Source organism: Fusarium verticillioides, genomic scaffold, assembly GCF_000149555.1.
Source record: "Fusarium verticillioides 7600 supercont3.26 genomic scaffold, whole genome shotgun sequence".
In the NCBI taxonomy this organism is placed as follows: Eukaryota; Fungi; Ascomycota; class Sordariomycetes; order Hypocreales; family Nectriaceae; genus Fusarium; species Fusarium verticillioides.
Window position 1 is genome coordinate 83,167 of NW_017387870.1, and position 25,136 is coordinate 108,302.

General features: G+C 46.5%; 12 protein-coding genes across 12 annotated transcripts; 3 read left to right on the plus strand and 9 right to left on the minus strand.

Annotated features, from left to right (window-relative positions):
* Nucleotides 1-64: 64 nt before the first annotated feature.
* FVEG_14008 (hypothetical protein) lies at nt 65-1,954 on the minus strand (the record flags this gene model as incomplete). The annotated part of the gene is made up of 3 exons (XM_018903346.1): nt 65-1,690; nt 1,734-1,838; nt 1,886-1,954. 3 exons carry the CDS (start codon nt 1,952-1,954, stop codon nt 65-67), a joined length of 1,800 nt encoding a protein of 599 aa, XP_018762451.1.
* Nucleotides 1,955-2,732: 778 nt separating this feature from the next.
* On the minus strand, nt 2,733-3,128 carry FVEG_17695 (hypothetical protein; the record flags this gene model as incomplete). The annotated part of the gene is made up of 1 exon (XM_018906923.1): nt 2,733-3,128. One exon carries the CDS (start codon nt 3,126-3,128, stop codon nt 2,733-2,735), a length of 396 nt encoding a protein of 131 aa, XP_018762452.1.
* A 292-nt stretch (nt 3,129-3,420) lies between these two features.
* On the minus strand, nt 3,421-4,001 carry FVEG_17696 (hypothetical protein; the record flags this gene model as incomplete). Its single annotated transcript, XM_018906924.1, has 2 exons — nt 3,421-3,474; nt 3,528-4,001. 2 exons carry the CDS (start codon nt 3,999-4,001, stop codon nt 3,421-3,423), a joined length of 528 nt encoding a protein of 175 aa, XP_018762453.1.
* Nucleotides 4,002-4,892: 891 nt separating this feature from the next.
* On the minus strand, nt 4,893-6,548 carry FVEG_14010 (MFS transporter, SP family, general alpha glucoside:H+ symporter; the record flags this gene model as incomplete). Its single annotated transcript, XM_018903347.1, has 2 exons — nt 4,893-5,891; nt 5,949-6,548. The coding sequence occupies 2 exons, from the start codon at nt 6,546-6,548 to the stop codon at nt 4,893-4,895; spliced, it is 1,599 nt and encodes a 532-aa protein (XP_018762454.1).
* Nucleotides 6,549-7,139: 591 nt separating this feature from the next.
* Nucleotides 7,140-8,903, plus strand: FVEG_14011 (hypothetical protein; the record flags this gene model as incomplete). Its single annotated transcript, XM_018903348.1, has 1 exon — nt 7,140-8,903. The coding sequence occupies one exon, from the start codon at nt 7,140-7,142 to the stop codon at nt 8,901-8,903; it is 1,764 nt and encodes a 587-aa protein (XP_018762455.1).
* Nucleotides 8,904-8,939: 36 nt separating this feature from the next.
* On the minus strand, nt 8,940-10,661 carry FVEG_17697 (hypothetical protein). The gene has a single exon (XM_018906925.1). The coding sequence runs from the start codon at nt 10,622-10,624 to the stop codon at nt 8,981-8,983; it is 1,644 nt and encodes a 547-aa protein (XP_018762456.1). The 5' UTR covers nt 10,625-10,661; the 3' UTR covers nt 8,940-8,980.
* A 3,902-nt stretch (nt 10,662-14,563) lies between these two features.
* On the minus strand, nt 14,564-15,628 carry FVEG_14013 (hypothetical protein; the record flags this gene model as incomplete). The annotated part of the gene is made up of 3 exons (XM_018903349.1): nt 14,564-14,615; nt 14,867-15,040; nt 15,483-15,628. The coding sequence occupies 3 exons, from the start codon at nt 15,626-15,628 to the stop codon at nt 14,564-14,566; spliced, it is 372 nt and encodes a 123-aa protein (XP_018762457.1).
* Nucleotides 15,629-15,976: 348 nt separating this feature from the next.
* On the minus strand, nt 15,977-16,327 carry FVEG_14014 (hypothetical protein; the record flags this gene model as incomplete). The annotated part of the gene is made up of 1 exon (XM_018903350.1): nt 15,977-16,327. The coding sequence occupies one exon, from the start codon at nt 16,325-16,327 to the stop codon at nt 15,977-15,979; it is 351 nt and encodes a 116-aa protein (XP_018762458.1).
* Nucleotides 16,328-16,375: 48 nt separating this feature from the next.
* FVEG_17698 (hypothetical protein) lies at nt 16,376-17,146 on the minus strand (the record flags this gene model as incomplete). The annotated part of the gene is made up of 3 exons (XM_018906926.1): nt 16,376-16,593; nt 16,642-16,767; nt 17,065-17,146. 3 exons carry the CDS (start codon nt 17,144-17,146, stop codon nt 16,376-16,378), a joined length of 426 nt encoding a protein of 141 aa, XP_018762459.1.
* A 2,902-nt stretch (nt 17,147-20,048) lies between these two features.
* On the minus strand, nt 20,049-20,511 carry FVEG_14015 (hypothetical protein; the record flags this gene model as incomplete). The annotated part of the gene is made up of 1 exon (XM_018903351.1): nt 20,049-20,511. The coding sequence occupies exon 1, from the start codon at nt 20,460-20,462 to the stop codon at nt 20,049-20,051; it is 414 nt and encodes a 137-aa protein (XP_018762460.1). The 5' UTR covers nt 20,463-20,511.
* Nucleotides 20,512-22,505: 1,994 nt separating this feature from the next.
* On the plus strand, nt 22,506-24,046 carry FVEG_17699 (hypothetical protein; the record flags this gene model as incomplete). Its single annotated transcript, XM_018906927.1, has 3 exons — nt 22,506-22,831; nt 22,892-22,968; nt 23,646-24,046. 3 exons carry the CDS (start codon nt 22,506-22,508, stop codon nt 24,044-24,046), a joined length of 804 nt encoding a protein of 267 aa, XP_018762461.1.
* Nucleotides 24,047-24,265: 219 nt separating this feature from the next.
* Nucleotides 24,266-25,038, plus strand: FVEG_17700 (hypothetical protein; the record flags this gene model as incomplete). Its single annotated transcript, XM_018906928.1, has 2 exons — nt 24,266-24,454; nt 24,514-25,038. 2 exons carry the CDS (start codon nt 24,266-24,268, stop codon nt 25,036-25,038), a joined length of 714 nt encoding a protein of 237 aa, XP_018762462.1.
* Nucleotides 25,039-25,136: the final 98 nt, after the last annotated feature.

The window sequence follows — 25,136 nt, forward strand, 5'->3', positions numbered from 1 at the left end:
TCTCTCAATTAGCTTTAATGATCTTAGTAATGAAATGCGACTAAATGAGTCAATCAAGAATTATCTACTCGTATATCCCATTTTCCTGTAGTTGAACTATATTTTCATCATTTGCCGGTGCTGCGAAGCCAATACGGCCACAAGGGCTATCCTGCTTTGCATTTCCCAGCTTGATGCTCACATTCTTGAGTAGACGGGAGCGCTCAAGACCATCGAGCATCGACGCCTTCTGTAAATCCTTCTCGCATCGATTATCCAGAGTGATGATGGATAATGTTCCCAAGACATCTGGCACAAGCGTTACGGCTCGAAAACCTGCCCCAGAGAGAGATATGACCAAGACGATAATACAGATAACTATCATAGTTGCAAACCACGCCTTGTCGCATAAAAGGATCTTCTCTGTTATTATCGTCTCAGCTGTATGTGTTGATGTAGCAAAGTATTGCTCTTTTTCCATAACTGGCATCGTACCTACAATAACAGATGGTTCGATACCGGCGAGGAACAATGTATTAAACAACTGCGATAGTCTCTCTTGAAATTTTGCTCTGCCGATACCAGTGACATCTTCGTAAAACACGCCGTCGGGAGGAACTGTCGTTGTGTCATTCGGAGAAAGTATGAAGCCTAAAACAGGGACTAAAGCGCCAACGCTCATCATTCGAAAAGCAGTGGTCATCAGAATCAGAAAGTTCGAGGGAATATTTTCATAGCCCTTGTCAAAGCCGGTGAAGTTGCGACTGTTCCACGGATCGTGAGGATTGCCTTCAGACGGAAAGTGGTTGCTGAAGTGACTGGGATCTGGCTCATTGGGTGACAAACGCACTTCAATTGGAGAACAGGATGCATTGCGACAATCATATCTCACGTCCACATAAGTAGTATGTAGAGTACAATCAATGTGTGCGAAGGACCTGTTAGAGGCTGACTCCCAAATGACCCTACGAGCCTCCCGTGGCTTTAGCGACTCAGAACAGCCCCATAAACAACTGCTCATAGCTATTTGGAAGCCGTTCGCCACAATAGGCCCACTATCTCCCAGAAAGGTATGATAATGTAGCCATGTGTTATTGGGATTCTCAAGTGAAGGAGGGTCAGCCGTAAAGTTGGTCCACTGAGGTGTTTTGTACTCCTCTATGGGCGGTTTCCCAAGTTCCCTGGGACTGGTATGAAAAGTCGGACAGTCCAGGTACATGTAAGACGTATTGAGTGTGAGAAAGGTCGGCTCGCTGGGCAGTCCCGGGTTGACTGGAATACCTATTAGAGACGAAAACGTTACGTTGGTAACATCGTCTGAGATTTTGACCCATTCATGGTTCTGATAGTTGTCGAAGGCTTCGACCATAGGTATACGCAGGTTACCCCAGCTATCTTGTGGCTTGTTATAGAGCATTTTTGACGTGATCAGCGAGGACGTAAAGATGGTGTGTGTCAACATTGGATAGTGATTGCTGCTGCCAGCTTCCCACGACGACTCTGGGTCTAAAGCATAGACTTGATGACTTGTCTTGGTTGTCCTAGTCCCTGGCCGCAAGAGTCGAAGTGATGCTTGGCCACCGACTGGAGAAAGTGCCCATAGCAAGATAAGAGAAATGGCAACAAGATTGAGGTTTCTCAGTTGGATCTGGGTAACAATGGCTCCTATCAGAGTAGTACTGCCAGAAAGTGTTTCGATGTGACCTACGAACTGAAGTCAGAACCTTGAGGGGCAACTGAATGTGATGATATACGAGATACTTGCCTATGGTAGAGCCTTTCTGTAGTTCCCATGTTGCCAGAGCCTTTAATGCACGACCAACAATAGCAGCGAAGAGGATAGGGAATAGAGTTGGGCCCTAATACTATTAGTAATACATCCACTAAAACAGAATCAATAGCTTACGTAGAAAGTAATATCAAGCAAGTATTGTGCACGTGAGCCCTCGGTGAGAAGCTGGCCATTGCTTGCCATCGCCAGATTAGCAAATACGATAAAGGCGATACTGCAAAGAACAAGCAATAAATCGAGAGAAAGACCTAGCCAACTCGGGCTTGGCCCTTGCGCTTCTTTCTGCTGTAGTGATATTAGCGGGTCCCATTTCTGGTTATTCTTTCCAGTTCGAAAGAAGTTGAACATCTTAAGACAGAGAGCACAGCCGCCTCGACTTTGTTATTGTTGGAATTTCTTATATAAAAAAACAGATGTTATTGGATTCGATCTATAGATAAATATCCATCGGGATGGCTAGTCCTCTTTTTAAAGTAGCTTTAAGAGCTCATACTGTACCTCGCCATGACGATAACATCAGCGAAGCAAGGATCGAGCATGCCCCTATTGTGGGGTGCTCTATTGCACTTCATTGGCTCGCATATGCCACTTTCAATCGAGAAAGACAAGGTTTCTTCAATATTTTTCTGCAACACGCTCAATTCGGTGTTGAACATGGCTGCTGCTAATTACACACTAAACGATGATGCCCCATGGCATACAATGCAGTTTTTTATTAGCTTTACCTCCTATACTTTGCATATTGCCTTCATAGCGTGGCTGACTACCAAGCGACTAAATAACAGCTGGTATAAGCTAGTAGTTAATGACAATGGCAATTGCAGTATAATCAACTGTCGTGTCCCATTTGACTCGGGGTAGAGTTAATTTTTATAGGCCAATTGAAATCCTTAAGTATCTTTCGTAAGTTACGCCGTCAGCTAATGAGGGCTAACGTCCTTCATTCAATTCAAAACGACCTCTACCCGAAAGGTCCGCACCACGACGCTGGATAGTGATATTCGGTTTTGTCGCAGGCGTGGTTTATGCGGCACGCATCAATAAAGATGCCACCGCCAATGTCAATAGGAAGAGTGTTCGTTCGAATGATACCAATATATTGTGAGGCAGTGTTGCTTGGATAGACGTTGCACATGGATAGAAAGGCCTGCCGTTGTTCCGAGGTAAGTTCATCAACCTGCCTGCGTACGGAGGACTGTAGGACCGGACTGTCGGGCGCATTGTCAGGAACTCTCATAATAGTCTCTTCAGAGAGAATTCTAGTACCCTTAAGAATCTTATTAGTGGCAATAAGTCCTTTACCTTTGCCAGGAATGTCCTGAAGAAAAAAGATTCTATTCTCGGTCGACCCTGACATTTTGCCGTAGTCCCGGTTTCTTAATGCTCCACTAGATGATTGTAGCGAGGTATATAACAAAATAGCAGTGAAGGTAAAGATATCATTGTCTCGATGCCTTTCAGCGAAGGCTGCCAGCTGCTCGACTGGGTTGAGAGGGTAAGCCCTTCCCCAGAGCCAATGAGCAAAGACACCTATTGTGGCAAAGATGAAGAGGAATCGGCGACGGCAAATCTTATCCCCCTTTGTGATGATCCACATAACAAGGCTCAAGAACCAAGATATTACTGCCCAAGGAATTGAAACAGCCCACCTAAATAACGCGACTAAGGGGCCGATCACGCAAGTATGGAATAGTGATGAAATGCTATTGAGAATCTGAGTACAGAAGCTCCCCATATTTGCAAGGCAAAAGCATACAAAGCGGCGAGTCTCCGTCGACACCATCCTCTTCCAATCAATACTGCACCAGGCAGCAAGGGCGAGGATAAAGATGACGAAGCCTCCAGCAAAGTACACAAAAAGGTTATACTCGACCATAGCGTTGAGATCCTCCAAGGATGGCATGACAGGTAGATCGTTTTGCGCCAAAAATGTATTACACTCGTTGAAGTACTGAATGCCAAAGTAGATCACGACAGGGATAATGGCTAGCAAGACAGATCCAATAACCTTCCAATAGCTAGCAAGGAACCGAATGCAACTCCATATGACTTTGAGGTGATTAAGAAGGATCATTTCTAGTACGTACCCATGATCATCTGACTTGTCCACAGGCTTCGCGCGATCAGCTGGCATCTGAGCATCAATCCCAGATGAAGATACATCTGCATCATTCAGAGTGGAGGCAGAAAAATCCTCGACATTCATCTCAAATGTTTCAATTTCCGCCATGGATGGGTTCGAAGACGCAGGGGAGGGCCAACTGGTGTTAGAAGAGCTTGGGGTGTCGAAGGAGGGAGATTTTGGGGAACGGGTACTGGATCGGCTTGCCGCATCTTGATCTTCCAAGTAGGAAGACCAAGGAGTTTGATGGAGTTAAGAGCCTGTAGTGGTTGATTCTGGGGATGGAGTGCGCGGGCCCTGGGAAGGAGTCCTGGAGTTATTGCGGCGCTTTCTGTGAGGTTGTCGAGGTGCCATTTCGAGGGTTGATGACATTTTGTGAAGAGACATTACTTTAGTTGTCTGTTTGTTTGTTAAAGCTTTCTGGAGTCAATCCGTTGAATATGATCGTTGTTGCATAACTATTACGGGGATTTATCAGTGTTTAAATAGCTAACTAGTCATTAATTATGTCTCCTCGTTGTATAAATCCTGTTACTTACGATAAGGTCAAAAGTCTTCAAAAGTCTTTCAGTTACTGAACAGCAACATCCTTTGACCCATTTTTTCAACGGCTCTTTGGATGTTCAACAGCAGCATTGTTCAACTTGATAGTCATTGGCTTATGACAAAGTCTAAGCGCAGGTGTTCAGGGTAGCTCTACGCTAAATTTAGCCTGGGCTAGAAACGGCGCCAGGCTAGCTGACGCGATTGTCAGAGTAGTTTTTAGTGATGACGAAACGCACTGAAAGGAGAGTAGCATGTTCAGACATATCTTTATTTAAATTTATTGTTCTCGGGGTAGAACACCTCCTCGGGACTTTCCTTGATTAGTGCGCTGAGATACAGTATATAACATTACGTCAGCAGGGTCGACAGAGCCTCAGATCTGTCCAAGACCAACATGCAGGTGCGCTCTGAGTCCCTGAGGTGTTATGCTGTGTACTATAATAAATACATATTCTAGTTCTCAGCATCTAAAGTAACCTTTTCTTCAGCAAACTTCCAAGCCTTGATCCGCCTCTGAAATAGGATGTTCAGCTCAGCATATGTACGATTCTTTGTTTCCGGGATACACAACAATGTAAAGATGAGAGATAGAAAACAAGTTCCTGCAAAGAAAAACCCGGTCTTGGCTCCCCACGCCCAAGCACCTGGGTTCAGCATGTAAGGTGTGATAACGTTGCTCACAATGTTGAGCATATTATAACTCATACGGGCAAGCACAACCGTCTTACTTCGCAGCTCAGATGCTGGTACCTCTGACACGAGAGCATAACAGATAGGACCGACAGTGATGTCGTAAACCACTGTGTAGAGAATCAAAATGCTTCCAATAGTCCAGCCGAGTGTAGGTGTAGTTGGTCTTGTACCTAGTCCACCCATGACTAAGAGACAAACATCTAGACCAACTAGACCCCAGATGTACATAGTTCGTCGGCCGAAGTACGGAAGCATGAGCCAGGAAATCCACACTCCAACGATACCGAGAGCATACTGGATGAGACTCATGTTGAAGGCTTGAGTAGTAGGGAGACCGGCTTGGTGATAAAAGTAGGTCGCATATGTTCGCAGGCCGGTACCAGACAAGATCTGAATTCCCCAGGTACAGCATGCAATCATCGTTCGTCGCCGGTTAACACCACGGAAACAATCAGGATAGTGTTTTCCAGTCCCGGCCTCTCGCTCTTGTGCAACAGTCACTTCCATAAGTTTGACCATGTTATCGAGTGCTTCGGCCGAAGTGGTTCGAGAGTCGACAAGGCGACGGAGGTTAGCTTTAGCATCATCGGTACGATCTTTACGAACGCACCACCAAGGCGACTCTGGTGCAAATGATATCGCGATGATTAGAGGGACAGGCCAAATCCATTGGATGGCAAAGGGAATGCGGTAAGCCCATTGATCGGATCTGGTGGCCATCGCCCGCAAGACCCCGGCAGATAGAAACTGTCCAATGACCTATTGATGATTCAAAGTCAGCGTCATAAAATAGCAGAATAGAACAAGAGGGCATACCCAGCATAAGTTGACATAAGTTGTGAGATAACCTCGGAGATGGACGGGGCAGACCTCAGCTGCATAAGCCGTGGTCAGAGTTTGGAAAACACCCCACGGAATGCCCTGGAAGATCTGCCCAACCAGTAGGACCCGAATGCTAGGGGCAAAGAATGGTATGAAGATTGCCAAAGTCATGAGAACTAGGGACAATAGCATTGCCTTCTTGAAGCCCAGACGTTCAGACATATGTCCGTTCAGGTAGAGGCCGATGATGGATCCAACAGAGGCGCCGTTGGACAAACCAGCTTGCCAGGCAGCAGGTATTTCATATTTTCCGTTGGCGAGTTGTTTGCCATATCTCTTGGTAAAGGCTGGCTGGGCGTTGAGAGATCCGATGAGTTTCATATCGTATCCCTCCATGATAATTGCAGTCGAGAGAAGGACGGACCAAGCGACAGCGGCTCGATGCTGCTTGATAGACTTGAGGAACGCGGTATCGCGTTCTTCTTCAGCCGCGCGCTGAGCTTGATGAAGATCATCGGCATTTGTAGCTTTTGCTCCTTCACAATGGTCAACTCCCTCTTTGAGGTCTGCATCATTTGCAGCATGGAAAGCCATTGTAGTTAGAGATATACAGAGAGATAATTATGCTGGGATGGGTTGAAGTGAGTTAGAAATGAATCAGCCTGAGGACTCAAGTATTCCGAGAGATATCTCAACTGGTTTATATAAGAGCATTATTACTACCCCAGGAATAATAAGAACCCCGTTTAATGACAGGGAGTTGTTTGCGGAAATTCCCCATGGGGATCTGGGAAAATTTTAAGCTTGAGTATACTAAGCCATAGTTGGAATGTCAGCCGAGCTAGCCGAGCACCCAGTGCACGATTGGCTGTGAGTCGTGTTAGAACCAAGCTACTTAGCGATATAAGCGAGCAGCCACTAAATGCCCGGGAAATGCCCTCACGGGCTGTATCGCTTCCTTCGCGATCGAAGCTCGACAGGTCAGTCTACCTCTAGCCAAGCTCGCTTCACTCGGGTATATAGTCGAGGTCATGTGCTAGTGAAGCCACTTGAACACATAAAATGGAACTAGTTATCTAGACCAACTTCAGATCCCTTCAGACAACCAAGCGAAGGACTTCATTGATCAAAAGCCTGACCCAAGCCATTCTTATATCGTTTCATTATCATCCACAAATCATCACTATGACTAAAAAGATCTACCACCATGAACCACTTTGGTGGAAGCATGGCGTTGTCTACCAAATCTACCCAGCATCTTTCAAAGACTCGAATAGTGACGGTATCGGCGACATCCCCGGCGTCATCTCCAAGTTAGACTACCTAAAAGACCTCGACATAGATATCATCTGGATCTCGCCCCATTATAAAAGCCCCCAGGTCGATATGGGGTACGATATTTCCGACTTCCAAGACATCCATGAACCATACGGTACACTTGAAGACTGCCAGCAACTCATCAGAGAAATCCACGACAGAGGAATGAGGGTCATCTTTGACTTGGTCATCAATCATACCTCCGATCAGCACCCTTGGTTTATTGAATCGAAATCTTCTGCCTCAAGCCCAAAGCGAGATTGGTATTTTTGGAGACAGCCCAAGATTGACAGCAACGGGAATAAGTGTAGGCCGAACAACTGGAGAAGCCAGTTTACGAAGCCGGCTTGGACATTGGATGACAAAACCAATGAATACTATCTCCACGTATATGCTGCAGGCCAGCCAGATCTCAATTGGGAGAACGAAGACTGCCGGCGAGAAATCTTCGATAACGCGATAAAATTCTGGCTAGATCGAGGTGTCGACGGATTTCGTGTTGATACCGTCAACAAATTTTCCAAGGTTCCAGGTCTACCGGACGCACCAGTTGCCGAACCAGATGAAGAGACTCAGATAGCTACATGCCACTATGCAAACGGTCCCCGCATCCACGAATATCTCCGCGAAATGAAGGAGGTCATGAAGCCATACGATGTCATGACTGTAGGCGAGCTACCAAACACACCTGATCTTGAGGATGTGTTGAAGTATATCTTGCCTGGTTCGGAACCTGGATCTCAGGAAATCGACATGGTCTTCAACTTTGACACGGTAAATCTCGGCCAGACGCCTGGGAATCGATTCCTGCCTTTGCCTTTCGACAAGAACGACTTTAAGCGCTGCCTGACAAAATGGCAGAAACTCCCAGAAACAACGGGGTCATGGACGACTGTCTTTTTGGAGAATCACGACCAGGGAAGATCAGTATCGCGATTTGCATCAGATCTTCCACAGTACAGAGAACAGGCGGCCAAGATGCTAGCAACTGTGCTAGCTACCATGACCGGAACACTGTTCATTTACCAAGGACAGGAGATTGGCATGATTAATGCCCCTGACTCTTGGTCAGCGGATAAGTATAAGTGCGTCAGGTCTGTCAATTACGTCCAAGACATTCGAGATCGTACGAACAATGATCCTGTGGCGGTAGAAGAGGCTAGGAGAAATCTTCAGCGTGTGGCGAGAGATCATGCTAGAGTTCCGATGCAATGGGATAATACAGCGAATGCAGGCTTTACAAGCAGTGCTGCAGTACCATGGATGCCAGTCCTGGATAGCTATCCAGACATCAATGTTGCTGATCAGCTTGGGGACAAGGGCAGTGTTTTGGAGTTCTGGCGGGGAATGCTGGAGGTTCGAAAGAAATACTCTTCGCTGTTCGTTTATGGCACATTCTCTCTCATTGATGAGCATAATGATTTGATGGCTTTCATAAAGACAGACTCCAGAACTGGTATGAGAGCTTTGACAGTCGCAAACTTGTCACACTCGGACCTTGCTTTGCCGAACTTTCAAGGTTTGGATCTTGGATCAACGTCTCTGCTTGTAAGGAGCTCTAATGAGCCTGCTACTACGCACCAGAAGTCGTATCTCGGACCCTACGAAGCAAGGGTCTATTTACTCGAGTAGCAGAGAAAGTATGTAGAGTAACAATTTTGTTATTCTAGGCAGTTAAGGGAAGAAATTCAATCGTTCAGTCTATCGTTCTATATATACGGTGGCACAGTGCCGAACGTTTCCAGACATAGATATCGTGAATCAACCCTCTCGCTCTTTTTGAGCTGTTCCCTGCCTACACCAGATGCGAGATCCGTGATCATTTTGGAATTCCACCATGGATCCTGTATACCTTGCAATGTGGTCAATACCCACTCTAAATCATCCTTCTCAGTAGTTTCGACAGCATACATAAACAGCGGCCAAATAAAAGCTGGATGTGTAATTCGCGCACTGCCCAACTTCTCAACTCCTTGGCGGATTGCTGCTCTTGCATTGAGAATAGAAGGAGAAAGCGGTTGAGATCGCCCGTAGGCTCGTGCGTGGTAGATAATCTCAGCATGGTAGCATATGCGACACAGACAAGCCACGAGATTGAGCTCAGAGGGCATTGTAGCATCTTGCCCATGTGAGAAACCGCTTTCATCACTTACTGCATCAATGAAAAGAGGTCGGCCTTCCCACAAGCATTGCAGCTGCTTCTCCAGGGTCTTTGATATCGTGTCCACATCCGTCTCGTCCTTCAAAGTACCACGCGATCGATGATGCCTATTCAGACATGAAACCTGAAGACTAATGTCCTGAAGCTCGAAGTAAAAGTGAAACAATGACTGCTGAATTGAATCATTTACAGCCTTTTCAATAGTAGCATGGCCGACTCGTAAACACGTCAGAGAAGAGATGTGATGGCTCTTCCGAAGAAGGGTTATGACTTTTGGGCTGAGTATCCCACGCCCTCCAAGATGCATGGCCTTGGTATGGAACAGATACAGCCACGATATTATTCTTCTTGCCAGAGGAGACCAGGTCTGAGGCTCGGCGCACTCTTCAAGCCGCTTTATCAACATACCCTCCTGCTTCAGAAGACTTGGAACAGTTTCTTGTTGAATCACGACTTCAAAACATGCCAACAGGAAACCTGTAATGAGCACCAGCTCAAGGTCGCATGTGAGATCGCCTTGGAGAGATATATAGAGGGTCTTGGCGGCAAAATATCTCGACAAACCGAGTGATATGTCGCCATCGTCAACAAGGCTCTGGTACACTGTTTCGACGGCTTGAACAGCAGCCGATATAGCCGGAGTACTCGTTGCCAAGTGGCATATATAGCCTTTTGCAATGTTCCAATTCATCGAGTCCCAGGGCGTAATGAATGGCGGGTTCACGGTCGATTTGAAGAAGGAGTAGGTTGAGCTAGGATCTGGGAATATGTCGCTCGGTAGCGAAATCAGCCCTGGACTTGCTTGCAGTAAAAGGTCTTGTACAACTTGTCCGAATGTCGCTGACGGGAACGGGTCACCCCATTCGCCCCATGAAAAGTCCGGATAACCCACGTCGCTCTCAATCAGATTACCAGAAGCCTGCGGGATCGAGGAGATATTAGATTCACCGCCCTCCTCCAGGTGGTCATCAGAACTGCCAGGGTCGCTCAGAACTCGCTGGTTCATTCCATCATCTTGGCTTGTAGATTGCTGTTTGTTGGTATAATTGATGTACTGTGGTTGCTGGTACACACACGTTTTATTTACGCGCTTGCAATTGTCACAGAAGGGTTTGGATTCATCGCATTTGACTTTTCGAGCCCTGCAAGTCATGCAGCCTGTACGCGCGCGTGTTTTGCGAAATGAAGGCATCAACGCCAGTTGAGTTTGGAAAAAAGCTCAATCACCTGATGTAAAGTTTGAGTTAGGTTCACTGGATCAAGTTTATCATGTTTTGTTGTTATATTAGGACGGACTAGACTAAACGCGCTAAATATAACACGTGCTTACGCTGAACTGTATGATATAAACATCAAGAGCCAATCAATAGCAACAGATGGTTCTTCAACTCAATAAAAAAATGGCTGACTTCTGCCCAAGACCTGCGTAGCATATATATACTTGTCGTGGATTTTTTTCATGATCTGAATGATCCAGCCACGAGGTTGTCGGTTGTCTATATTACTTCTCCGCATCGTGACCTTAAGACATACCCTGTATCTCTTAGTAAACAAGCATTTTTTTAGCATATCAGCTGCGTAGCTTCATTATGGCGTTACTACATATTCACAAAGACATATGATAAGCAGAACCCTGTTTCCCGTCTCGAGAAAGTCTGTTGTGCTGTTGTTGGTGATGTAGATTTGATGTCTCAATTGACTGTCTTCATGGATGTTGCCGCAGATTTGGACTTTGAGATAAAATATGCGCAACGTCGCGCACCACGCGGCTTGGGTCAAAGCCAATCACCAAACCTCTACTCAATGACAGAGGCAGACCGCAACACTCTCTAAATGAATAACAGCAATCCAATCCCTCGACTAGACCCGGTAAATGCGAAATTGGTAGCTTCGTAGACATGGCCAATGAAGCCCCCCATCGCCCGTTCGTATCATCCACCGCTACTCATCTGACCAATCGTCTCACGAGAATAACGCAGCGCAAAACCTGACCGAACTTGCCGCACAGCGCTGGTCGGTTGGAGTACCCGAGACAGGCCGTCAATGCCTCGTGGCGTAAAGACTTGCCTCCAGCGTTGCACAATGCAAATATACCACCTGATATATGATTGTCGTGGTGCAGCAAGACAAGTAGTATCTGTACGACGCGTTCATTTCTCGAAGCGTGTGATGGCCAACGCTGAACAACCTTGGTCACAAGCCACAGGCCACAAGAAAATTGTTAGGGGCAACAAGGGTATGAATACTTGCTTATGCTACTGAGGGTTGCCTGTGTGTTTCCGGCTCTCTCCCTCCCCTTACTCTGTACATCGTCTCCAGTATAATTGTTGCAAGATCTCTTGTTCACACAGGGATAACGAGCTTTAAGCTCATGTCGAAGAATGCTATAGAATCTCTGGGTACGTGGTTGCAACAGAAACATCACAGATCAGCAAGCAGCTAATGGGCTACGCCGCCGTTGGCTGCATATATGATCTACCCCAATACGCACGAGCCTCTTATTCTCAGCATCTTCTCCACCAACGGGAGATCTTGCCTGAAGATATCGTTAGTGAGTGCTTTAGTTCGTGCAGCGCTGCAAGCCAGGAAAGGTAGTTTGGACCACGTTCAGCATATCAGAGCTTACAACGAGCCCCTCGACTTTCATATGCCTCACTGTGGTTGAATTGAGCAAGCAAGCTATAGCGATCAGACCTCGGCAGGATGGGGTGAGCAATGGTAGAGAGGGTTAATAGTGAACCTGTCCATCACGCGCTAGGCGAAAACGCTGTGTGGGCAGGGTTTGGCGAAACTATTTCTAGCATGCTCAGGGAAATGTGCAGCATAACGTTTTCAAGGAAAGGTCCTGAATGGCTAGTGTTAATATTGGAGAAGATATAGACTTTACGTGCTCTGCCCTCGTCTCTATGTTATAAAAGTATCTAGCAAACACGAATAAAGTGTCAACAGAATGGCCACTTTCAAAATCCCAAACCATATTTATATGCACAATATCTTATGTTCAAACCTGCATCGCATATCCTTTCTCAACATGAATCTTCATACTTAGCACTATGAAATGTAATCGGAATGTCGCAGCTATCGTGGAGACTGTCTTATCTCAGACATGATATCGTTATCTGGTCATCACGAGCTGAATGGCTTCTTCATTTCGTTTTTTCCTTAAGCTCCTTGCGATTGAAAACTTTTACCTCCAATGGGGCGATCTGGTCGATTTTCGTTCTCGGCTCCGAGGTTAGGATGGATGATGCTGAAGGTGATGTCGGAACTACTGTTTTCTTTTGATGCCTGCATGTTGCAGAGCTTCGCTATGGACGACAAGACGAGGGACCTCTGAAAGAGAGACGAGACTGAAATGCAGCCAAAAAAAGTTTGTAAAGAAGAGTCAAGATTGAAGAAAAGTTTGAGTCAAAGTGAGGATCTGGGCAAATGTAGCCGTGGGTAGGCGAGGAATACGTAAGTGAAGTGTCACTGTTGCTTATTAGCTCAATTGCGAAGGTAATTATAGCCGGCAAACAGACAGTAACAGCAGCGATCTCGTCGTTGTTTGCTTCACTAATTGCGTTTGTGTTTTCAGCCATCTCCATCAAAGCTCACAACCATTGTTCACTCAGGGCGATTGCCTCTGCGTCGCCGAAACATGTCACCAAATGAAACCTGTTAACAGCCACATTTACCAAAGTTGTCAAATCAGCTACAGGTGGTTTTATTGAGACCGTGATTCTTCTTTTGTGTTAATCTTGAGCTGTTTTGCTAAACACTCGAGGTTGCACTACTAATCAGTACATGGATGCGATGCCTATTTAGTAGGCACTAAGAGGCGAATCTGCGAGAGGTGACTGGAGATCGCAGGGCAGATTAATTCAGTGGATTTATGCATTGGAAGTACAAAACTTACAGGGCATGCATAGTCCGGCCTGCGTCAAGGTACCGATCTCCCCTGGATTTAAATGCGTGGTTGGGAGAGGCGACCGCGCACTAGCACCCGACACGCGGCAAGTATCCTGCACCTAATGGCAAGCATGGCAGGGCCAGCGTGCTCTGAACGGTGAGTACCGTTACAGACGGTGTGATCTGAGCCGCGTCTGAACACGAAACATGCGCGATGAGTTAATCCCCCGTGCACGCCTGGAGGGTACTTTCCAGTGGCTCAACTGCACTCCAGTGGCTGGTTCTAGCATGGGCCCATGTCGCTATGCTCTGCCGCTAAACATGGGTAAGATGGCGGGCGAAAAAAGCAAATTGGCTGAGGAGAAGCAGGTTACACAGCAGTAGCTTGGTGCACAAGCCACCAAAACTTGGGGAGTTGGTGATCGCCTACCTCTAGCTGACATTTAAGTTCCCGCTCCTCTCCTTGTTTTATATCGTGGTCATAGGCGTTGTGAATTGACTTTGGATCTGCTCCTAATGACGTCCAGGCCGTAGATCTTGCCACGGTGTAGTCAGGTGCCGATCCATCTCAATGGGACAATAAAAAAAGTCAAACCTATCCAAGTTGATCTTCCTTGACTTCCGTGATGAGAAGTGTAGGTTCATTCCTTGTATCAATCTCGCACTGCTTGTCAATTACCAAGCGCTCTGTCCCGTTATCATGAAGGCCATTTAATACAGGATACGCGACATGGTATAACCAGACTGTACTCGGAGCAATGCCTGCCTGGTGGAATCTTTAGTGAAACTACAGGTAAGGTACTGCGTGCACTGACGCCTGCACTCGCCGTCAACCACGAGCTCTACATCGTCGACAAGAACAGGCGCAACGCTATTCGTTTCTACCAAGACCACCGAGATGCAGCCGTCCCGGCGAGGAGATTTCGTCCTTCCTGCTTCACGATAGGATCTAGGGATATAACTGCGACGTTTCTCTGGCTGCCCCAGAACAGTGTCTTGGCGGAAGGATGCGTTGGAATAGTGCCTTGCCTGTAGCGAACTCTGCCTCCATTAACGAGCTTATGAGGAGGCTTCGGCAGGCTTGCTGTTGGCGTGAGCAACGTAGTGTTTATATGGAGGTCCGACTCCATCCAGCATTCTATGATAACTGCGAAGTAGATCACTCATCAGAAGGTCCATTGAGGTCCCGTCGATCAATGCATGGCTGATCCTGAATGAAAGACATATCTCAATGCCAGTATCACAGATGAGCAGCGCACGAGGGGACTTGTCTGATGGCAGCGTTGGGGTCGCTGAGTGAATGTACGTAAGGGTATTACGGCCAACTTATTTTCGAACTTCTATCGTAAGCTGAGCTTCTGTTCCTGTCTCTCTAAGGATAGTTTAGGCGTAAATACCGTCATTTCTGCCACTGCCGCAGAAAACTGCATACAGGACCTGGCAACATTGAATCAGCCAGCGCCAGGTCTTCAATAGTTCTCTCAGCTCGATGGGAAACTCTCTCTCTGCAGAAGAAAGCTTCCAGTTGTCCGATGCCACGTACGGCGCGTCATCTTCGGCTCGGCTGAGGAGAATGCCTTGTTGTGACGGGGAGTAGAGGGAGGCCACTTCGACGACATCGGGGCCCCAATTGCCCTTCTTGGCCTTACAGGCGGATGCAAGTGAAGAAAGACCATCTTCCAGAGCCAACTGGGGAAGGTCACCCGGGTAAATGTGGCTGGGAAGCCAGGGAGTTGGGATGTAAGGGTCTCCAGCATATTCTTAAAGCTGTCCAACCACGATTTGAAGCGATGCTTATGCAGCGACGGATCCTTGAAAATTGTCGTGAACATGAGCTCTGGCTGTCGATGGCCCCGATTCCGGCTTTATATAGCTAGACCCCCGTCCTCACGTCTCTTTTCACATTGTGGACAGCATTTGGTTTAATGACTTTGCCATTGCCGACCTGATTGGGCTATTATCCTTTCGTCACCTTCTCACCTCCAGTTTCTACCCCATGATGGATTCATCGGTCCCAGCTGTGCTGCTTGTAGAGGTAATTTGGTCAGCTCATATAGCTTGATGTCAAGTATCCCGACTGAGTGCGAACTGAGCCAGCGAAACAAGTCTGCAGCTAGTCAGGAGCTTAAGACTGCTGCTGTGAACGCCTAGGCCTTCACTTTTCGTGGGCTCGCTGCCTCGCAGTGAACCCGGCTGTTCGCTTCTCGCTCTTGAAAAGAGGAATCACATTGTGCCCGGCGATTTGTGAGCCGCCATGCCTGTTTCCCTGAGACTTATCCCCAGGATTACCATTGATACCCACCATTGCGTTAATGCAACAGACGGAAAAGCGTGTAAAGTGATTTCCTCAACCATCCGAGTCCGAAAATCTCAAACTAGCGAGTAATAGATCCACTCTTGACTACTCGTTGTACTGATCTGCGTGAAGGTGATCACTCTCAAAGTCGCTGCTGCCGAGGATGCTCTTCAGAGTGTCTTGTGGAGGGTTTATATAGTTCTGATGTCGTTGTTGATTCTTCTCGGCGAGCCGACGCGAAAGACACGGGTTATGAGGTATGGTGTGCTGGAGGCTTGTTAAGCGCGTGCCTTACGGGTAGATATGGATCGGTGAGGTATCGAGAGGATGTTTGGGTTGGAGATGCATTTGGGGTAGCTACATACCTTCGATGCTGACATATGCGGACTCTTTGCAGGGGATATAGAGAAGAATTGCAAAAAAGACAGGGAGAAGAGAAATGCTAGAAAAGCTAAGCACTCCTTGAAACAAATGGCCCACCGTCACAAATAACCCTCCATACTTGGCAAGTCCTGCCCGGAGTCGTCCAATAATATGAAATATGAGGGCAATGATGACTCTGAGGAAGAAGTGTACTCTAGATCGGATCTCCGGAATAATGAATACGAGAATGATGAGGATGAGTAGACAGAGGAACGACCATTCAAAACCGCCGACAAAAGTGAAGTAGAGACCAACGAGGAGAAACTCAAGACCCATCTTGAACATGGACGCGACGCCTCGAACGCCTGACCAGAGAAATTTCACCGCGGAAAATCAGTGCTGTGAGGAAGTGGGCCAGGAATCGTCAGCAAAGCCTATCCAAGCTTGGATGTCAGGGTGCCTTTCCACTTCCTCGACATTGTCTTCTCTCTCGAGAGTCACGTCAGGAGGATCCATGTCAGAGTCATTGATGTCGGGTGGAGGATCGAGAGGCAGTGACCCATCGTTAACCTCGGCGGATTTCCGCAGCACGAGACTGGGATTGCGAATTCCTAGAGATGTTAGATTGGCTTGGACTGTATATTGTACATAATACTCACTAGCTGAGGGAACTGCATGGTTTTCCATGAAGTCGCTCGCAGGAAACTCGCTCTCCTCACCGCTGCTGAGACTGATGATAATATAATCAATGTCAACTGGCTGCTGGCCGCCCACAGGAAAGGTATCTATTGCTGTTAGGTGAGATATGGGATTGGATTTCAGGCGCCTACACTGTTGTTAATATCCTTGGTGATCGTGTCATAGCTCTGTATTGTGATAGAAAGGTAAGGTCGGGAAATGAGCAGGCAGAGGTCTAAGAAGTTTGAAGGTCGCAGTGTGTAATAGCTTTAAGGAGTGAGATCATGTATTCTTAGATATGGATAGAACGGCAGTACGTAGTAAGTGGCTTTGAAGAAGACGCTCTTTATTTTCAGGTGGAGTAGAAACTAGTGACGATGCGCATGGGGCTGTGTTGCGATTACTGCAGATTTCTCTTTGTCTCATTTCCACGTGGAACAAGGGCACCTCATTCACCTCGGTAGTTCTAATGTAGGATGAACGCATATCCCAGCAGCCTGGATGGATAATGCAAGCCTCGCGGCCAAAGATAATCACGATTCCCAATGAAGTAACTTCAAACTGGGTAATCCAAAGGGTAGTCGGACCTAAGATCAAGAAGCAGAGTCTCAAGAGTGGAACACCTGATGCCGCAAATGTACAGAGGTTGAGGTTATATGAAAAGCGATAAGAACATCAGTAATCACGGAATCAGGAAAGTCACTTCAGGGGAGGGGGAAATAAGTCACTTGCAAAGCGAGAAGTGCTGTATGGGTATTGGTAGGAGAGACAGCTGGGATTAGCGTCTCATTGCTAGAACAAAGGAATAGTTATCTGATTCCATGTGGCTTTCAGCCGCTGGAAATGAAGAAGTCGTTTCGCAATGATATCCGTCCGTGCATTGTGGTAGTATTACATCACTACAGGACTCTCACCAATCGAATTGCCGACGAGCTTCACTTCAAGTACTCATTCTGATTGGCTTCAGCAGTAGAGAGACTGTCACTAATCGCATTGAAACTTTATCTAGGTTGTTCACTTGTCCTTTGTCCTCTTCATCTGAGAGTCTGCAGCAACCCGACTGCTTTTTCAGCAAGATCCTAGCTTTTGTCACGCTAGTAAGTCACATCTACAAAAGAACAACGAAATTCAGGACAAAGCGAATAATTTACTGCAAGCGATTGGTCTTGGTTGCGTCATTTAATGCATAGCGTTCTCGACAGCATTCACAGCGACGATTCCCTTGTCATTACTGTCTTTTGTCTTCGTAGCCTTAACATTTTATGTTGGCATGTGACAATATGAAAGACTAAAAGTGAGTTAAATACCAGAGGAAGATATTATATATAAGAGAACAAAACCCCATCCTTATAATTAGTCCTTTATTTCAGCCAAGGCTCAATTTACCATATTCTACAACATTCAGGACGTCCAAAATCACAGTTAATCTAAGAAAACTTCTTCAACAATCGTACCAACCCCACCAACACCATAAAGCGCAAGGCCTCTTCTCGGGACAACAAGGAGGACATCTCAGAGGTGCCTCTTCCTCCATGGAAGAAGATCAGAGTGCCCGGTGGTGAGATCACGCTCCCTATCTATGAAGACAGCAAGCCATTTGAGCCTTTCCCCGAGGAAATTGTGCGTCTGGCGGAGGAAATATTGGAAGATAAAGATCCTCAGAGTTCTCCCTCAGCTTCTCCATTGCATTCTGAAGACGAAACAGAGGGAGCTTCTCATCATGTGAAATGTAACGAGGAACTTGTTAACACTGTTGGTCATGGGGAGGCTATCCACCACTACGAGAATCAAGAGGCAGTTCAAGTAGACCGTACTGCTCTATGTGACGATGGAAGGAAGGTGTAGAGCTATTGGTAAGGGCGTACACAAACAACACATTATTAATTGCTACTAATTGACACCAGCAGGTTGAGCATGTCAGAGAGAGGGATAGAGGGGCAACGGGATACAGGCGTGTGATCAAGGATATAGAACATAAGGTTGAAAAAGGGGCCATAGAGATCTCGGCAAGTCGATAATTTCTAACTGTTTCCAAGCTAGCTGCCTGCACTCTGGATCCCGTCGCGCCGAAAGACAGGTACTACAGGTGACGTGGATTGTTTTTCAGATAAGTAGATGAGATTTGACTCTGATAATGATACTTCAAGTTGGGGGTAGGGTCCAATTGTTGTGGTAGTAGATTGTTCTTTGTTAATCTCAACCGCTTATCGCGAATGGATTGAGGGCAATGAGCTTTAAGGCTTTATTTGCATGAGACCTACGTTGTTCGAGGTTTTAGAATGCATACCAATACATCGTAGGTAAGAATTTGAACAAAGAATCGACCAGTCTTATTATTATCAAACTTGACTTTCGCTCTTGATCTGCGCAAGCTTGAGACTGTCGGACAGTGTTCATACTCAGAGTTGGATCATGCGCATCTATATCTTGAGTTTATAGTCAAAGTTAGATACCATACATATATCAACATCTCAAGTTTATACTTGGGTTTATACTCAAGTTTATATGTAGAGTCAGACCTTTGGATCTTGAGTTTAATAGAGATACCAATGCGACGAGCGTGCCACAACGGAAAAGACTGGTGGCGACGCACTCACTCAATTGCGACCGCGTGATTCGGCTTCAACAGACTAGGCTGAATTGGCCAAGGTGGCTGGCTTATTCGCCGGTCATCGCAGCCAGGATTCGACTCTCGGAGCGAGATGAAATGAGGAGCAAAGAAATGTAATCAGGAACAAACTATGGCCAAAATCTTTGAAGAACTGTGAAGTTATGTATTTTCGCTTGCATTTATTTTCATCTCTTGACTAGAAACCACTAACGCATTCGCATTGACAGTTTACTCTTCAGCTGACTCGATTGGTATCCCGAGACGAAACTCGACTGACACGTGACCTGCCACACACTGCCGACTTTTGTCGCGGCTTTATCAGTGCCCTCAGCTCTTGATCAGCCCAGATCGGCCCTGCTTACCCCTTTGGCTGAGTAGTGCCGCTCCTGTTTCTTTAAAGTTAATAATATTATATAAATTATACTTTTTTTTACAAAAAAGAAAAGGTCTCTTTAGTTATATAAAAAGGCGGATATCTTAGGATAATCTTAAGAAAGTAGGTAGGCTTGATTATATTATTAAATTTTAACTTATAGAGCTGTCTTTAGGAGGTTTTAATCTAGAATACTTGATAGCTAACTATTCCTTAAGCCTGTACCTTTAATTGACCGACTTAATAGCTTTATAAGTTATTCTTAATAGTAACAGTTTTCATTCAACTTGATTCCTTCAGGCTCCTTTAGTTTCCTCTCTCTTATATAAAAGCTTTCTATACACATCACCTATACAGAAGCAGCTAATCATAAAAGGAGCACCCACCCAGTTTCCCGCAGCGTCTTATTTACAGCTGGCGATATCCAAGTTGCCTCCCGTAACAGGAATATCCTTGCAACCCTGAATCCTGAAACTCTTCATTTTCTTCGCTTCTTTACTGGTATTCTTTGACCACTTTGTGGGCCATAAGTCACCTTTGTCAGCGGCCGTCGCGGACCCAAGTTTCTTGCCCCGACATCCAATGTCGCTATGGATTGAGACGGAGCAACGGGTCCAAATGAAGCTACAGAACTCAAAAGAACCAACGCCCTTCGAAGTGATGGCCTGGTCGAAATTATAGCAGTCGTTATCTCCGACACTGCTGTGGTAGTGGCGTTTCTTTCCGTGCTGGTCTTTTCCGGTCCAGACTGTAAAGCTCCATGCGTCTGTGCCTGCAATAGCAATTGTGGTGAATGTAAGGAGCGAAGCGAGCTTCATGTTGGATTGATTGTCTGGTTGTGATTTGAAATGATTGGAGGTATTTGTGAAAGACTGTGTTGTATTGCAAATATTGCCAGGCGTGACGCAGCTATTATATACTTAGCAGTGGTCTAAGATCGACGAAGATCTACAGTCATCACGGATGAATTTCTCAGCTCAGTCGAATCAACTAATTTTTCATGTGCTCATTCGATGGTGATCTTGTACACTCGAGAAGTCCTTTTGTCGCGCAGAGCTCTGGGGGAGGAATTACGGCCCCTTGCACTTAACCATGCAGTGGGGGCATTGAAATGGGGCGTAGTCGATCCTTCACAGCTAAACTCAAGGCGCATAATTTTCGATGAAGCTAAACATAGGTTTGAAGTCAGGACTCGGCAACTGTTTCCATAGAAAAAGGCACGATAGTAATAGTTTCCCTCCCTCAACTCCTCCTGCACACTCCTCCACTCCTAAGTCCTTATTTTAGATAAAAGTATTCAGAGCACTCTTTGCCCGGTGTCGTCTCAGATGTTAGCATGTGACCTCACAAGGGCTTTAGACAATTACAGTACATCCATGTTGGAAAATGTCACAAGCTCCTACTGACCAGAAGAACTTTGTGCGCATCTAACGGCGCAACGGAGTTTAAGTGGGCTAATGTCTACCAATAGTACTCAAGTACTGGTGTGAATCAGGACGACAGTCCAGTAGTCACGGATCTTCACAAGACTCTATCTCCGTTTCGGGCATTCTGACTCTTGCATATGTACTGGGAGCTCCTTGGTCAGCTCCGCCATGAAATTGGGATCAGCGGTGATTGCGTCAAAGAAACTGCATCCACAAAGTGCACCAGCGAGATTTGGAAGCCATTCTTCATACCTTAGTTTCTTCCAGCATATCCAGTAGGGAAGGCCCTATACAGAAGACGGCCTTATGCCCTGATGTGTATACGATGTATACGAGTATGTATAGCCTCGGCATGTCTGCCTGATTCAATGCGTCGATCCCACCCCCTGACTCACTTGGCTGCGCGCCCCGCTCTTGCTCCTCCTTCCTTAGTTGGCTTGCAATGCGATTTCTACCGTGGTTGTTTTTACCTTTCCAAGCCACTCATGCCCCTGTAACCCCAACCTTTGGTTGAACTTCTATCTAATAATAATAACAAACCTAGTTATGACACTAAGATGTTTCACCATTACAAAGTAAAGCCTATTAATATTAAACACAAACTCTTATGCTTTATTTTCTTGAATATCTTTCCTATTTTAGCCATTGGTCTAATTCCCTGTCCCTTCCTAGATATAACGTGATAACCGGAGGCGGAGCCCATTTTCAACCGCAAATCGAAGAACCCGTTGCCCCGCTCATTGGTCAGTCTAAGCAGGGATGATTATGCTTATCAGGCTCCGATTCCCCGTTGTCGTTGTTGTCACCAACGCGACAGCTTGGTAAGGCTGCAGCAAACCCGATGAGATGGGAGTCCATTGCAGTTCCTGAAGCTTGACTGGAGCGGGACTGTCTAACACAGTGTATCAACACTCAATTATCCGCTACGCCCAGGCATCATCTGTTGCGACCAATATAAGCCCTAGGCCCGTTACCTCTGCGACGGGGGCCCTCGTTTTTGGGGGTCATTTGGTCCAGCGGTCTTAGCAACATCTCATCCTGCCCTGCGCTGCGGCTGAACGTGGGACTCCACAATATGTATTTCAGGGGTTAAACTATTCCCCCGCACAAGCCGCTAACGTGGATGATGATCAATGGCAGTGCTCCAAACCCGGGCTTGAGTTGCAAACCCTGGCAGCAATATGTTTGTTGGTGACCTATTTGCGCGGCTAAATTATTTCAGTTGCTACGCTACAACCACGGGGCAATAGTGGTTCCGAGCTTACATTGGAGGATTTGTAAAAAATCTCACCGGGAAGGACAGTAAAAGCTGGCGAAGTCAGGAAGAAAAAGGAGAGCAACGCCCCAGAAAACCTCCATCCCCATCACTGTGATACACCATCCTCGCTTAAGCACCACCGCCAGCGACACTGTACTTCCTTCGCACTTTTCAAAATGAAGTTCTCTGCCGTTATTGCCTTGCTCCTTCCCCTCTCCGGCGTCCTCGCTTCACCAGTCACAGACCCTGGCCCTATTGGCATCGTAAGAGACGAACATATCACAGGAACTGGGCCCTTGAGCGTCGATCAGAGCGAAGCTGATTTGGTGGGTCGTGACATCTTTGCACGCTCCACTCGGAAGTGCAAGATCGTCAACGTCTCGAACCGCGCCTTCTGCCGCAGTGGACCTGGCACCAACTATCCGATCATGTACTCGGTGTACAAGGGCCAGGAGTACAAGTTTGATTGCTACAAGAAGGGAACTTGTCATGAAGGCAACTGGTGAGTTACTAACAACCTGTCAACAACGACATGACGTGTCTGATGGTCGTGGTCTTGTAGCACTTGGGACCGCCTCCCGCATGCTGAAGGGTATTGCTACGTGTCTGGCGCCTACACCGACAGCCGATGCACTAAAGGTTCGTATATTCTCTTATCTTACACGCTGCTGGTAAAGCGCGTTCGTTGCTAATCTTCTACCATGATAGCCGCTCTCGGAAAGTGTTAGGTTGTTGCTCTACTTAATCGTTTGTTGCAGTGAAAACACATTTCAGGCTACTTCGTCCGAGGGTGGGCCTACAATGCCAACATCTTTGTTTCAACTAGCGTTGAAAGCAGCCACCAGTGGCAGGCCATTAGACAACAAACTTGCTTGAGTGGGGGCTTTTTTCTCCATCATCGCCTACTAGTTAGACGTTTACACACGTCTGAAGTACACAGGGTCTATTTGCATAGCTGTCTAAATGCGGTTGCCTGTGATCATTCTTTAGCCTCAATCTATTTAAGTTTCGCTCTGTCTTCTTGAGACTAGACTTCATCTTGGCGACAATGCTACAATGATGATACCTAAAACGAATTTCACTAGATTAATGAGGTGTCTAGAAGTCATTCACCATATCTTCGCTAATCTTGACACTATAGCCAGTAAATGGTTTATTAGCCTATAGATTATAAATAATTAAAATGATAGCTCCTTCATAAAAATAGTAAAATAGGTCTTATTTTTAAAAAATATAAGTAAAAAAATGTATTTTTTTACTTTTATAAATATAGGCTTAAGTCGATTTGCCTTTTTAGCGCAGGAAACTCTAAAAAGGCCAGGTACGAGGCATTGTCGTACACTTGGGGGGATCCCGAGCCAACCAAGAGAATCTTGGTAAATGGGCTACCGTTCTGGATCTCTGCGAACCTCTCTTCACAGCGCTGAGGCAACTTCGGCTCTCGGAACGACCCCGACTGCTATGGATAGATGCTATCTGCATCAATCAAAACGACCTAATTGAGAAAGCAGGCCAGGTGGGGATGATGTTCAGCATCTATCTCAAGGCGTACAGGGTTGTTGTCTGGCTGGGTCAAGCGACTGATGATGACGAATATCTCTTTAAACTGCTCGAGACCTACGGCAGGGAGGGTATGGGTGATATCCGTGGAGCGGTCGAGGACTCAAGAGCACGGAGAGCAGCTACTGAGCTCATCCAGACCAAGCCATGGTTCTAGCGGACTTGGACCTGACAAGAGACACACGCGGCTTATAAAGTCCACGTGGCCTGTGGAAGCCGGGAATGTTCTTTCGAAAACTTTCAGTTTGTTATGGATCGCCTCCTCCCAGACATGGATGAGATTCGGGGTACTTTCAGACCCCATCGTGATCCTCGAGAACGAGCCTTGAGCGCTAGGAGAGCATACGTCTAATTCAAACAGCATTGCGAGAGCGACATGTACACTGAGGGAGGCGAATTCCATCAAGCCTGGTTCAGGATGATTATGCGAAGCAATCTATATGGAGCGACTTTGCCACAGGACAAGGTCTTTGCTGTCCTGGGAATCATTAAAGAGATTACCAAGGAGGCCTATGACGTTACGGAAGGATTCCCAGAGATTGAATACTCAAAATCAGTTTCGACAGTATTCGAAAGCTTCCAGAAGCACACAATCAACATCGACCAAACTCTTCCAGTCTCCAGATATTTTACGACAGAGACACCATCGGACAGGACTTGCCATCCTGGGCTATCGATCTGCGTCAGAACGTTACCCGCTTGATGCGTCGATTCGGCGCATTCCACTTTGACATGCCTTGTACGGTGCCTCCAGTGCAGGCATATGATGACTATGGGCTTTTTCGTCTTGAGGGAGCCCGAATTGGAGTTATCGCCTTGACAGAGAGTCCTTGGAAAGGCGGAATGCACGGGGAGTTCAATTCTGAGATTTTGGGATCTTACTCTTCAGGGGTAGGACTGGAAAGCTGTTATTCGAGCCATGACTGGCGGATGCCCGATAATCAGGGCAACAAAGGAATCGAAGAGATATACAAAATTCTTGAGAAGCGCTGCTCGCTCAAATGGGCAGCCTTGGAACCTAGGACCAACGATGTCATCGAAGAGTACAATCTAACTCGACATCGCTGCCTAGTATTTGTGTCGCATCTGGTGCGAGAGGGAGATATCATGGTTCATCTGTCAGGTTCTGAGATGCCTTTCGTCTTGTAACAAGCACTATATGGTGTTTCCGGCCTTAGTTTATGTCCTGTCACCTCCACAGGATTCAAATCTTGCCTTCTGGCTGGACATGGAGTATCAGTTAAAGT